Source organism: Rhinopithecus roxellana, chromosome 4 (assembly GCF_007565055.1).
Source record: "Rhinopithecus roxellana isolate Shanxi Qingling chromosome 4, ASM756505v1, whole genome shotgun sequence".
Taxonomy (NCBI): Eukaryota; Metazoa; Chordata; class Mammalia; order Primates; family Cercopithecidae; genus Rhinopithecus; species Rhinopithecus roxellana.
Window position 1 is genome coordinate 56,114,162 of NC_044552.1, and position 12,513 is coordinate 56,126,674.

The 12,513-nt window shown below is 38.0% G+C and overlaps 1 protein-coding gene across 2 annotated transcripts in view; it reads left to right on the forward strand.

The window, feature by feature from the left end:
• Positions 1–12,513, forward strand: part of PTCHD4 (patched domain containing 4) — a 195,173-nt gene that overhangs the window by 57,368 nt on the left and 125,292 nt on the right. For both annotated transcript variants that reach the window (XM_030929184.1, XM_010361841.1), the window contains one exon: positions 3,265–3,745. In XM_030929184.1, coding sequence (XP_030785044.1) covers positions 3,265–3,745 — 481 coding nt within the window. The remainder of the gene's footprint in view (positions 1–3,264; positions 3,746–12,513) is intronic.

The window sequence follows — 12,513 nt, forward strand, 5'->3', positions numbered from 1 at the left end:
CTTTAGCAAAGTCTCAGGATACAAAATCAATGTGCAAAAATCACAAGTGTTCCTATACACCAATAATAGAGAGCCAAATCAGGAGTGAACTCCCATTCACAATGGCTACAAAAAAGAATAAAATACCTAGGAATCCAACTTACAAGGGATGTAAAGGACCCCACCAAAAAGTGGGCAAAAAGTTCCCTTCAAGGAGAACTACAAATCACTGCACAAGGAAATAAGAGAGGACACAAACAAATGGAAAAACATTCCATGCTCATGGATAGGAAGAATCAATATTGTGAAAATGGCCACACTGCCCAAAGTAATTTATAGATTCAATGCTATTCCCATCAAGCTACTACTGACTTTCTTCACAGAATTGGAAAAAAACTGCTTTAAATTCCATATGGAACCAAAAAATAGCCTGTATAGCCAAGACAAACCTAAGCAAAAAGAACAAAGCTGGAGACATCATGCTACCTGACTTCAAACTATACTACAGGCTACAGTAACCAAAACACCATGGTACTGGTACCAAAACAGATATACAGACCAACAGAACAGAACAGAGGCCTCAGAAATAATGACACACATCTACAACCATCTGATCTCTGACAAACCTGACAAAAACAAGCAATGGAGAAAGAATTGCCTATTTAGTAAATGGTGTTGGGAAAACTGTCTAGCTATATGCAGAAAACTGAAACTGGACCCCTTCCTTACACCTTATACAAAAATTAACTCAAGATGGATTAGACTTAAATGTAAGCCATAGAAACATAAAAAACCCTAGAAGAAAACCTAGGCAATACCATTCAGGACGTAGGCATGGGCAAAGACCTCATGACTCAAACACCAAAAGCAATGGCAACAAAAGCCAAAATTGACAAATGGGATCTAATTAAACTAAAGGGCTTCTGCACAGCAAAAGAAACTATCGTCAGAGTGAACAGGCAACCTACAGAGTGGGAGAAAATTTTTGCAATCTATCCATCTGACAAAGGACTAATATCTAGAATCTATAAGGAACTTAATCAAATTTACAAGAAAAAAAAAAACATCAAAAAGTGGGCAAAGGATATGAGCAGACATTTCTCAAAAGGAGACATTTAATGAGGCCAAAAAACATATGAAAAAAAAACCTCATCATCACTGGTCATTAGAGAAATGCAAATCAAAACCACAATGAGATACCATCTCACACCAGTTAGAATGGCGATCATTAAAAAGTCGGGAAACAACAGGTGCTGGAGAGGATGTGGAGAAAGAATGCTTTTACACTGTTGGTGGGAGTGTAAATTAGTTCAACCATTGTGGAAGACAGTGTGGTGATTCTGCAAGGATCTAGAACCAGAAATACCACTTGACCCAGCAATCCCATTATTGGGTATATACCCAAAGGATTATAAATCAATCTGCTGTAAAGACACATGCACACGTATGTTTATTGCAGGACTGTTCACAATAGCAAAGACTTGGAACCAACCCAAGTGCCTATCCATAATGGACTGGATAAAGAAAATGTGGAACATATACACCCTGGAATATGATGCAGCCATAAAAATGGATAAGTTCATGTCCTTTGGATGAAGCTGGAAACCATTGTTCTCAGCAAACTAACACAGGAACGGAAAACCAAACACTCACCCATAAGTGGGAGTTGAACAACAAGAACACATGGACACAGGGAGGGGAACATCACAAACCAGGGCCTGTCAGTGGGTGGTGGGCTAGGAGATGGATAGCATTAGGAGACATACCTAATGTAGATGATGGGTTTATGGGTGCAGCAAACTACATGGCACGTGTATACCTATATAACATTTTTACTCTCTGTAAATATTGTAAACTTTTTGTGTTTGCAACACACTCTCAAGTATTAGGGTTGCTTTGTCGCATGTTAAAAATGCAAATACAAGCAAGTGCCTTAGATATAAGTGTCTGAGCTAAACAAGTCCATAAGAATTAAGACATGTGTCTGCTAGAGTACATAATACCTCCGAGTTCTGTGAAAAACCAGAGTTATCACACTACTGAGTTTGTTGTCTTCTGCCCTACCCACTCTAGGAAGAACTGTTTCTTCTCCTGGTTTTACCCCTTTATATCCTTGTTAGATAAATGCTTTGGCAAGTTCAGTTGACACACAGTCTACTTGTAACATAAACATACCTTAATGCCTGCCTCTCACCTGGTACTTGAGCATACTTTCAATGCTATACTTCATCATGCAACCTGCTACCAGCTTCAGTATTCTGAGAACCATTGCCACTGAAATAAATGATAGTTGTGGCAATAATAAACTTTCCAAATTAATGATAATTTGTTGACAGCTCTTCGAGATTTCATTCTTCATGTTGGGGCACACTGAATGATAATTACTGTTCTCAACCTGTTTTAGTAACTCTTTGGCCACATGTATGTGCCTTAAAGAGGAGTGATTGCTTCTGTTAGCAATTTCCTACTCTCGTGATCTTGCCTACTCTACCTCATCTCAAACTCTGGAAATGAATTGATTTTTGGCAACTCAATCTGAAATTCTTATCAGTCTCATTTAGGGAATTTGTCTACTGTCATCAATAAGAAAAGGTCAACCTATGTCTGAGGCAGGTGTTTTGAGGGAGTATTGTAATGTGTGAATAGGTGTTCACATCATATTTAGGAAATATTTCAATGCCATTAAATTAGTTGTAAGAAACAATATTTTTGTACTGCTCTTCAGTATGCAATTATATTCCCAGAATATAGAGAACATATAAGAATATTCATGTTTGTGTGTATTTGTATGAGTGTTGGCATAGGTATATGAATGAACCCTGGAAAGATTAGTGTATGTTTATAGAACAGATAATTATCTTAACTTTTGAAATATTATTAGTTCATGGCAAGCTTTACTTTTGGCTGAAACTGAATCACAAAGCTTGATCCTGTATTAAGGAGTTGTAATGGATTGTTACCAAAGGAAATGTTGGGAATTGGGATACGAGTGAGATCAAAATATTTATCTACATTTTTCTATGCATGTGGCAATTCTTCTGTAGTTTTGTAATACTTTCGCATATTTTCTGTCCTTGATCATCATGCATGGTATCCCAATGTTGAATGTAAAATTCTCCAAATGTTGAATATAAAATTCTAACTTGCCTCTCCACCCACATCGGTTTCACAATTACTAGCACCTATCTCTGCCTTCCTTGTACTCCTTTCACTTAGAGTAAGAATCTATTCCCTGGAATACAAATCCATTTGGTAATTGAAGTCTCTTCTTTTTCTGTTTTCAAGGATGGGAGGAACAGTTTTATTGGACACCAACTGGGCGGGGTAGTGGAAGTGCCAAACAGCAAAGACCAGCGGGTCAAGTCAGCCAGAGCCATTCAAATCACCTACTACCTCCAGACATATGGCTCTGCCACCCAAGACCTCATAGGGGAGAAGTGGGAGAATGAGTTCTGTAAGCTTATGAGGAAGCTCCAGGAGGAGCATCAAGACCTCCAACTCTACTCTTTAGCATCCTTTAGCCTCTGGAGAGACTTTCATAAGACCAGCATCCTGGCCAGAAGTAAAGTCCTGGTAAGCCTCGTGCTGATCCTGACCACAGCCACCCTCTCCAGCTCCATGAAGGACTGCTTGCGCAGTAAGCCCTTCCTGGGCCTCCTGGGGGTGCTCACAGTATGCATCTCCATCATCACGGCAGCAGGGATCTTCTTCATCACGGATGGAAAGTACAACTCCACCCTGCTGGGAATCCCGTTCTTCGCCATGGGTAACTATCCATCCTTGTGGTAATCGGATTCTTACCGGTTTGGGGCAAGGTAGTATCTTTCTTGAATTCTCAGGTGGAAATCTGTTTTAATTTTGCATTGGTGTGTCTATGTCGTTATGTAAAATTTTACTTGGGGTTGTGTCTGTTTCACCTTAGTGGGCCTTTTGTGAAATTATGGGATGACCAAACCATCTTCTCATTAATTTAATGCTGTCAAATGTTTTTAAGTTATACAACATTGGAATTCTCTACTCAGATCCCTCAAAAATAACAGGTCAGGGATTACAAGAGACAGAGTTAAGGAGATCCAAAACCTACTTTGAGCAAAATTTTGTGGTCCATATTCATGGCAATTCTCAAGTTAATGGGAGTGAAAAGTGAATATCATGAGATGAAAATTTTGAGAACCAATGATGTGTCCTAATCTCAAAGAACTTAAGTAAGCTTTGTTTATTAATTTATTTCAAAGTTTCTGCACAGAGTATACTCCATTCCCCTACCTCTATATAAACTAAAACCTTCCTGCTGCCACTTAGATATATTCTCTAATTTTTTTCATCTTTGGTGAAAAGAATTAATGAATAGCTTTAGTCAAGATTATGTCATCTTGTAAGTTTTCCACCAGCTGTACATAAAAGGTCTAGAAAATAGTGTAGGTGGTGTGTGTGTGTGTGTGTGTGTGCGCGCGCACGCCTATTCCTTCAAAGAGAAGATCAAATCTGGGAATACAGGCAAGTACGTGCTTAGAAACAAGATTGATGTGTCTTTTCAGAAAAGAGATGATGATGGTGATAGCTATTGGTACAGCAAGAGGTTTCTACACATCAGGTGTGATGTAATTCCCTATGTGTTGTGATTTAGAAAATAAGCTATAAAGAGTTTATTGGTGGTGAACAGACATGAGCAAGACAGTCTTCATATTAGACACCTTAGGGCTTGCTAGGGCTTTTGCTAAAACTGCTGGTGAACTAATTAGGTGATGGAAAGATTTATCAGGAAAATAGAAAATTACGTATTCCATACCAATAAAGAGAAGAGCTACCTCTCCTGATGCTGGATTGTAACATAGGTTCTATGAAGCCAGAGAAGTGTTTTCATTGCTTCAACAAAATAATTGTTTCTCACTCTCCAGGTTAAAATCAGTTCTGAATTATAGCTTTATTAGCAAATTTTAAAAGATGCAGGCATGTGGTCAGAAAGTCTTCTAGGTGATGTAGGCCCTTTCTTTTTTGACCTTAGTGAACAGTTTTGAGAATGAAAATATGAAGTGTGTTTATATGATAGATGCTGGGATCTAACTTATTTATCTATAAACTCAATATCGTTGTGGCCATGTTAAGATGCTAAGCTGTTAGTTCATCTTTTTTTTTTTTTTTTTTTTTTTTGAGATGGAGTCTTGCTCTGTCTCCCAGGCTGGAGTGCAGTGGCATGATCTCAACTCACTGCAACCTCTGCCTCCCTGGTTCAAGCGATTCTCTTGCCTCAGCCTCCTGAGTAGCTGGGATTACAGGCCACCACTCCTGGCTAATTTTTTGTATTTTTAGTAGAAACGAGGTTTCACCATGCTGACCAGGCTGATCTCAAACTCCTGATCTCAGGTAATCCACCCACCTCAGCCTCCCAAAGTGCTGGGATTACAGGCGTAAGCCACAGCACCCAGCCAGTTCATCTTCTTAAACCTCAGTTACTTCTCATATAAAATGGGGAGTATAATGATATCATTTTCAAAAACTAGGTTTGAAAAATGTAACAGTATTTAATTAAAGTTCATAGCCTGTAGTAAATGCTAAGTAAATATTGGCAAGTTTTACTCTTTAACCTGATGTTTTAAGTGCAGTGGATTCACTGATGACTAGAAAATATTCCTTGGCTTCAGGAAATTGAGGCTTCCTGGATTTTGCGTATCATCTCTAAATACATATTAATGTTGTTAATAAATGGTATCTTTCTTTTTCCCAAAGAACTTATTCTATAAAAAATTCTTGTCATCAATGACAAAGATGAGTCTAGATTTGAACCACTTACACTTGCTATATTTTTTTGAATTAAGTCTCATCCCTTGAAATAGTAAGATTTATAAGAACCATACAGCATGATTTACAAATGAAACATATTTCATTGGAGGTTAACAAATTGGACACCTTACTGCTTTCAAGGGTTCCTTTCTAAAACTGCTTTCTAAAATTAATTAGGTCATGAAATGACTTACCAGAAAAATATACAATTACATATTCCGTACAAACAAAGAGAAAAACTACCTCTACTGATGCTGGATTGTAACCTAGACTCTACAAAGCCTGAGAGGTATTTCCCTTCCTTAAACAAATAACTGGAATGCTAAAAGCCACAGTGAGGGAAAAGTCTAGACCCTTCAACACACACTTTGCACCTCTCCCAGTGACCTTTATATTCATACATAAACCCTGGACAGTGTAGGTGCAGACTTTAGGAAGACTGCTTAATAGTCCCTCTGAAGTATTTCTGCAATTCAAGTCCTTAAAATCTTCTGAAGGGAACATTTCTGCTATTTCTGAAAACATACCAACAAAAGACCTAAGAACATATACTTCAAGATTTTTGCTCCATGAAGGGGGCATTTGTTTTGTTGTGTTTTGTTTTATTTTTAAAATGATTGTAGTAGAAAAGAGGCAAAGATTGAGAACTGGTGAAATAAAAGGAACACTCTGCTGGGTTTTCATCCCAGTTTTTCTACTAACTCTGTGAGTTACATTGGGCAGTTCTGTGAAGTCCCTTTGCCCTAAGTCCTTCATATATAAAATAAAGGATTTGGAATCTTCAGCCTTACAATGTGAAGATTTCAAAATACAATTTGTTTCATCTTTGAAGTTAGTATTCAATCCTTTATTAAAAACCTTTAAAGTATATGTTATCCTCAAATCTCTAATCTATAGTCTCCTTTGTTGCCTTCTAATGTTAGAGATAGAGAGAAAGACAGAGAGAGACAGAGGCTTTAGAATAAAAAAATCACAGCTTTGCATACAGAGCCTCAGATGCACAAAGCTGCGAGACATAAAAGCACATTGCTATGAAGGTGGTGAGGTAGAATGTGATGTTGAGCATAAATATGTATGTTTGCCACATATATATCTGCTGATGGTACACACAACGATGGTTGAAACCAGTTTTTGATGAATTACAGTTGACATGGTGTCAAAACTGCATAGTCCCTAAGTTAGTTGGGTATAAGGGAAAGAAGCCCAACTCTTCTGGTAAACCTCTATTTCTATTCCTATCTCCCTATAATGACTTATTTGAGTTAGTGAATATTTATTTACTCCATTATGTGTCAATACTCAAACTATTCATGCTTGTCAGTATCGTCCCTGAAGCTGGGTGTGTCGCCAATACTGTTTGTTCCTCACACTGAACTGGCTCAGCTATCTTCTCTTTGACTGCCTATCTCCCATCTGTACTGCATCTCCTTGTTCTTTTTAGCTGATCATTCATTCACTTAGTATTCTTATGGTCATTTCAGAGGCATATATACTGTACCTAAATATCCTACATTTTTTAAGCCAGTGACAATTTTTATACTTTGTCCTGGTGTTCTCATAATAAAATTACATGTGTCAAATTGTATGTCTCAGATTTGGGTTTAGAAAAAAAGATTATTAGAGGTGCATGCAGTCTCTCTGGCGAAGCATTCGGAAAACAATTCCAGAATTCTAATACTTTTTTTTTTTCTTTTGAGATGGAGTCTCTCTCTATCACCCAGGCTGGACTGCAGTGGCATGATCTCGGCTCACTGCAACCTCCACCTCCCAGGTTCAAGTGATTCTCCTGCCTCAGCCTCCCAAGTAGCTGGGACTATAGGCGTGTGCCACCACACCCAGCTAATTTTTTGTATTTTTAGTAGAGATGGTGTTTCACCATGTTAGCCAGGTTAGTCTCAAACTTCTGACCTCTCAGGTGATCCATCTGCCTCGGCCTCCAAAACTGAGCTGGAATTATAGGCATGAGCCACCGTGCCCGGCCATAATTTTTTTTTTTTTTTTTTTTTTTTTTTTTTTTTTTTTTTTTTTTGATACAGTCTTGCTCTGTCACCCAGGCTGGAGTGCAGTGGGGTGATCTCCACTCACTGCAAGCTCCACCTCCCAGGTTCACGCCATTCTCCTGCCTCAGCCTCCCAAGTAGCTGAGACCACAGGCGCCCGCCACCACGCCCAGCTAATTTTTTGTATTTTTAGTAGAGACAGGGTTTCACCATATTAGCCAGGATGGTCTCGGTCTCCTGACCTCATGATCTGCCCACCTCGGTCTCCCAAAGTGCTGGGATTACAGGCGAGAGCCACCACGCACCCAGTCCATAATTTTTTTAAAAAAATACTTGAAAGGACCTCATTTAGCGCTAGCCTAACATCCTTTCTCTCTCTAAGCACATACCAATGAGAATGGCACTCATTTAATTTATAACTCATTGTCCGCCTTTTTTTTTCCACCTCATTTGCTTTATGTGGATGTGTTTCCTCTTTCTGGAATGAGAAATATGGGCTAATATCACACACAGACGCCAAGCTGGCTCATTCTGTATTTTGCTGATATTCTATGGATAGTTGCCAGGGACAGTAGTAGCCTCGGATCACTATTATTATTATTATTTATTTATTTTGTCCATTCTGAGTCTGTGTTATGTGTAGAAGTCTCACTTCAGTCAGCTCGACACCACAGGACACAGTGATGACTTGTTTTTTGCAAGTTAAAACAAGCCTTTCAGATACAGATTTTCACTCATTTTTTCCAAGCTGAGACTCATATTCAATTATTTATTAATTTTCAAATATTTATTGAGCATCTACTATGATCAAGGAATTTTGGTTTCTGGAGTCAAAGACATTGAATAGAATTGAATAAGTTGTCACCCTCATGAACCTTACATTTTAGGACTGCAGAAAGGATGAATAGAACAGCTAAATAAAGAAGTATAAACTATGTTATATGGTTCTTAAGTGATATAAAGAAAACAAATAAACCAGAATAAGAGGTAAAGAGCCTAAGTGGTCAGAAAAAATGTCTTTCTAAAGAGTAAAACTGAAGCAGAGAGCTAAACGAAGCACCTGAGATGAGTGGCTCTGGCAGACAGAAATATACGTGCCAAGTCTTTAATATAGGACCTTGCTTGGTGAAGCTGAACAAGAGCAAGAAAGTGAATATGTCTGGATCAGAGTCTGATCTGAGTGTGAGTGTCATGAGAAGGGGTCTAAGAGGTAGTATTGGGTCAGGTCATACAGGACACTGAGAATTAATCTTCGGGTGAAATGAAAGCTGTTTGAAGGGTTCTGAGACAAGAGTGTGTGGCCCAACATACTTTATAAAGACATTTTTGTTTCTACACTACATAAATTAATCTGCAATGGGGCAAGAATAATTCTACAGAGACTATTTGACAGGTTATTGCAAATTCTGCATGAGATATAATGGTGATGTGAAATAGCATGGGAGCAGGGATGGTGATAAAAAGGAATTAGACTCAGGGTAAATATTTGAAAATAGAATTGACAGGACTCAGTTAGGGACTAGATATGGTGTATAAGAGGAAAAGAATTGTTAAGAATGACCTCAAGTTTAGAGGACCAAGTAAGTGATTGAATGTGTTTGCCATTTACTGCAGTAGTGAAGACATGAGAGGAATTCACTGTGGGGGGAAAATCGAAACCAAGTGGCAAATGTAGAGTCAGTAATATAAGACAATACATAGATCAGGTTCGGAGGAAATCTGTAAATCAGAGCTGAAGATACAAATTTGAGATTCATCACAGCATAGCTAATATTGAAAACCATATAATCCAATGAGAACAACTATAAAGATAAATATAAATGAAAAAATAAGACATCCAAGATTTGAGCCCCGGAGCATTTTAATGGTTAGAAATTGGGACGATGAGGGATTCAGAAAATGATGCTAAGAAGGATCAGGCAGAAAACTAGCATGAGAAGCAAGAGAGAATAACTAACCAGCAGCAGAGTAAAGAGTTTTATGAAGGAACAAGAGATTGATTGTTCCAAAAGCGGCTAAGAAATTGTGTCCACTGAGAACTGAGAAGTAGTCATCTGATTTAGCAAAATAGAAATCATTGGTGACTTTGAAAAGAGCTGCTTGGGGGAATGCTGAAAATGAAAGGGTAATTTCAAGAGATTCAATACAGATTGGAGGAAATGAAGTGAAGATAGTGAATATAGACAATTCTTTTGAGGGATTTTGCATTAAAAAGAAATTAATGTTTGCATGCTGATAGGAACACACAGGTGAGAAAGAAAACTTTATAGGAAAGCAGAGAGAGGAAGAAATTGCAGAAGCAATGCCACTGAGTAGGAAAGAAGCGACTAGATTCAGAGCATAAGTGGAGTCATTGCACAGACAGTTCACCTACTGTAGGAAAAGGAAAGGCCTAATACATGGACAGATCCAGATAACTCAGTGTATATGGGGATGACAGCATGTGGAAATTCTCCTCTGTGCCTTCAGCTTTGTCAGCAAATATGAAGTCAGTCATCAGCTGAGAACAAACTTGGGGAAGGAGGCATTGATTTGTGGAAAATGAAAGGAATTTGAGTCACCTTGGGAAACTGGAGACTGAATTAGAGAAGAAAATTCAGAAAGATAACTAGAAAACTCTAAAGGCCCACTTGAAGTTTGTATTCATGAATTTTTTAAAAAAGAAATAAGTAAACATGGTTTCTGTTTTTTTAACCCCTAGGCACATATAGCTGTGTAGAAGACTTAGGTAGGTGTTGAGTTGAATTTAATCAGAAAACAAAAAATGAGGTTTACAGTATACACAAAGGTGTGACTATAATGACAGATCATGAATATTGTGCAGGCCAGGGTCAGCTAGACTAGACCATGTTGCGATAACAAATAATGCCTTAATTATGTTAACATAACAAAGATGTATTTCTTGCTCGTCTCACAGTTTGGTGTGAGTCAGGAAGATCTCTTTGCCATCTCTCTTCCAACAGAGACTCAGGGATCCACGATGCCTCCATCTTGTAACCTTGCATCCTCAGAGTTTGTGCTCAAGGCCATGTAGGCAAAAGAGAAAAGAGAGAACTCACACCTATTGGTAACTGCCTTACCTCAGAAGTGATGCAGTTACTTCTTATACATTCTATTGGCTAGCCAACAGCAAGGAGTATAGAAAACGCTGATGAGCAAATGGATTGTTTTATAAACATCACTTGTCTCTTTCATATAAACTAAGCCAAGCTATAAAGGAAGTGGCAATATTATTCCCTATCATCACTATGATAAGAAATTGGTAAGTTGAAATATTATGGTTCTTTCTGGGTCAGATAATTGTTTTAGGTTGGAGTCTGTTCTAGTTATCTATGGCTAGATATCTAGTTAACTATGTTGGAGATTTCTAGTTATCTATGACAAACACCACAAAATTTAGTAGGACACAATAACCACTTTATTATGTTCATGGATTCTATGGGACAGTAGTTTTGAGAAGACACAGCTCTTCTCACCTCTGCGTTGTGCACTTCTGTTTCCCAAAGCGTGAACCAGCAGAGGGTTTAGGATATAGTGGGCCTACTAAGACTTAATGCTTGGCTAAAGTTCTTTACAATGATTATTTTACAGTATTAGAAATGTCTCTAATATGTTGCCACAAGGCTTATTTTACTCAGGATGATCAAAAACATCAAAATCCTTCCTAAAATAATTCCTTTTGCTGTAAGAGAAAGGACCTTATTATGACACTCGGAATGTTTAGTTGGAGCTATTTCTTAACCTTACTAATTGTAGTCATGCTGTGCTTTGGTGATAGTCGCCTCCTTTGAAAAACACTGGTCAATGATGTGAAAATATTCCCATGCTTGTGCTTAGAGGCTTAGAGTCAGAAGACTTGGAGTCCAGTCCAGCTCCTGCCTCTTACCTGCTGGATGTCTTCTCCCTGGATCTCCTTCATCTTACTTTCTCATTAGATGAGGAAGAACTCATTGTTCTTTAACATCTCTTCCACTTTAGCTCTTTAATCAGTGAATCATTTATTTGACACTCATTCTGTATGTCATCACTTCTAGAGATTTGACTCACTGGGGGATAGAACTGTGTCTCCTTGGCATCTTTGCCATTGTCTGAAGTACCCATAGTCAGCATTTTTAAACATTGACTTATTGGTGGCTTTTATGACTGCTAGAGTTCTTCGAGCAAGAAAAGTCTTAACTTTTGGTTGTTTTTAGCTTAGATATTTTAATGTGCCTATTTTTATATATGTAATTCTTTAGTTTTAGCTTTCTTGCCTATTTATTTCCTTCTCTGTCCTTCTTTTAGAGCTTTGACATGGACCTACTGTGTCAGAGCTTTCTAATGAAGTGAGACATTGTCTCACTAACTGGTTTTGCTAGACCTTTTAAAGGAAGTGGAAAAGAAAGCTATCTTGGCATAAGAAGTAAGAGGTGAATTTTATGTCAAACATTTGAGGTAGCATTGACTAGTGTGTACTTTTTATTATATAGCACTGTCCAACACTGCTAGTAATTTTTCTGACTCCTTAAAGTTCTACATCTTCTTTGGAATCCACCTCCGTCTCTTGCACTTTTTACTGCAAATGAGCTTCCTCAAGTGGTTACTGAAGTTTAGGAATGAGAAAGAGTACTGTTACATAACAATTTTACTGAGGGTGAGATGCATATGGACCCATTTTAGTAATCTTGTTTATCTTGAGGGTAGCTGATATGCTAGTTTAGATTTTTTAAATGGAAAGATTTGTAAATATGCCTCCTGTTGTTCAATATGTGCTG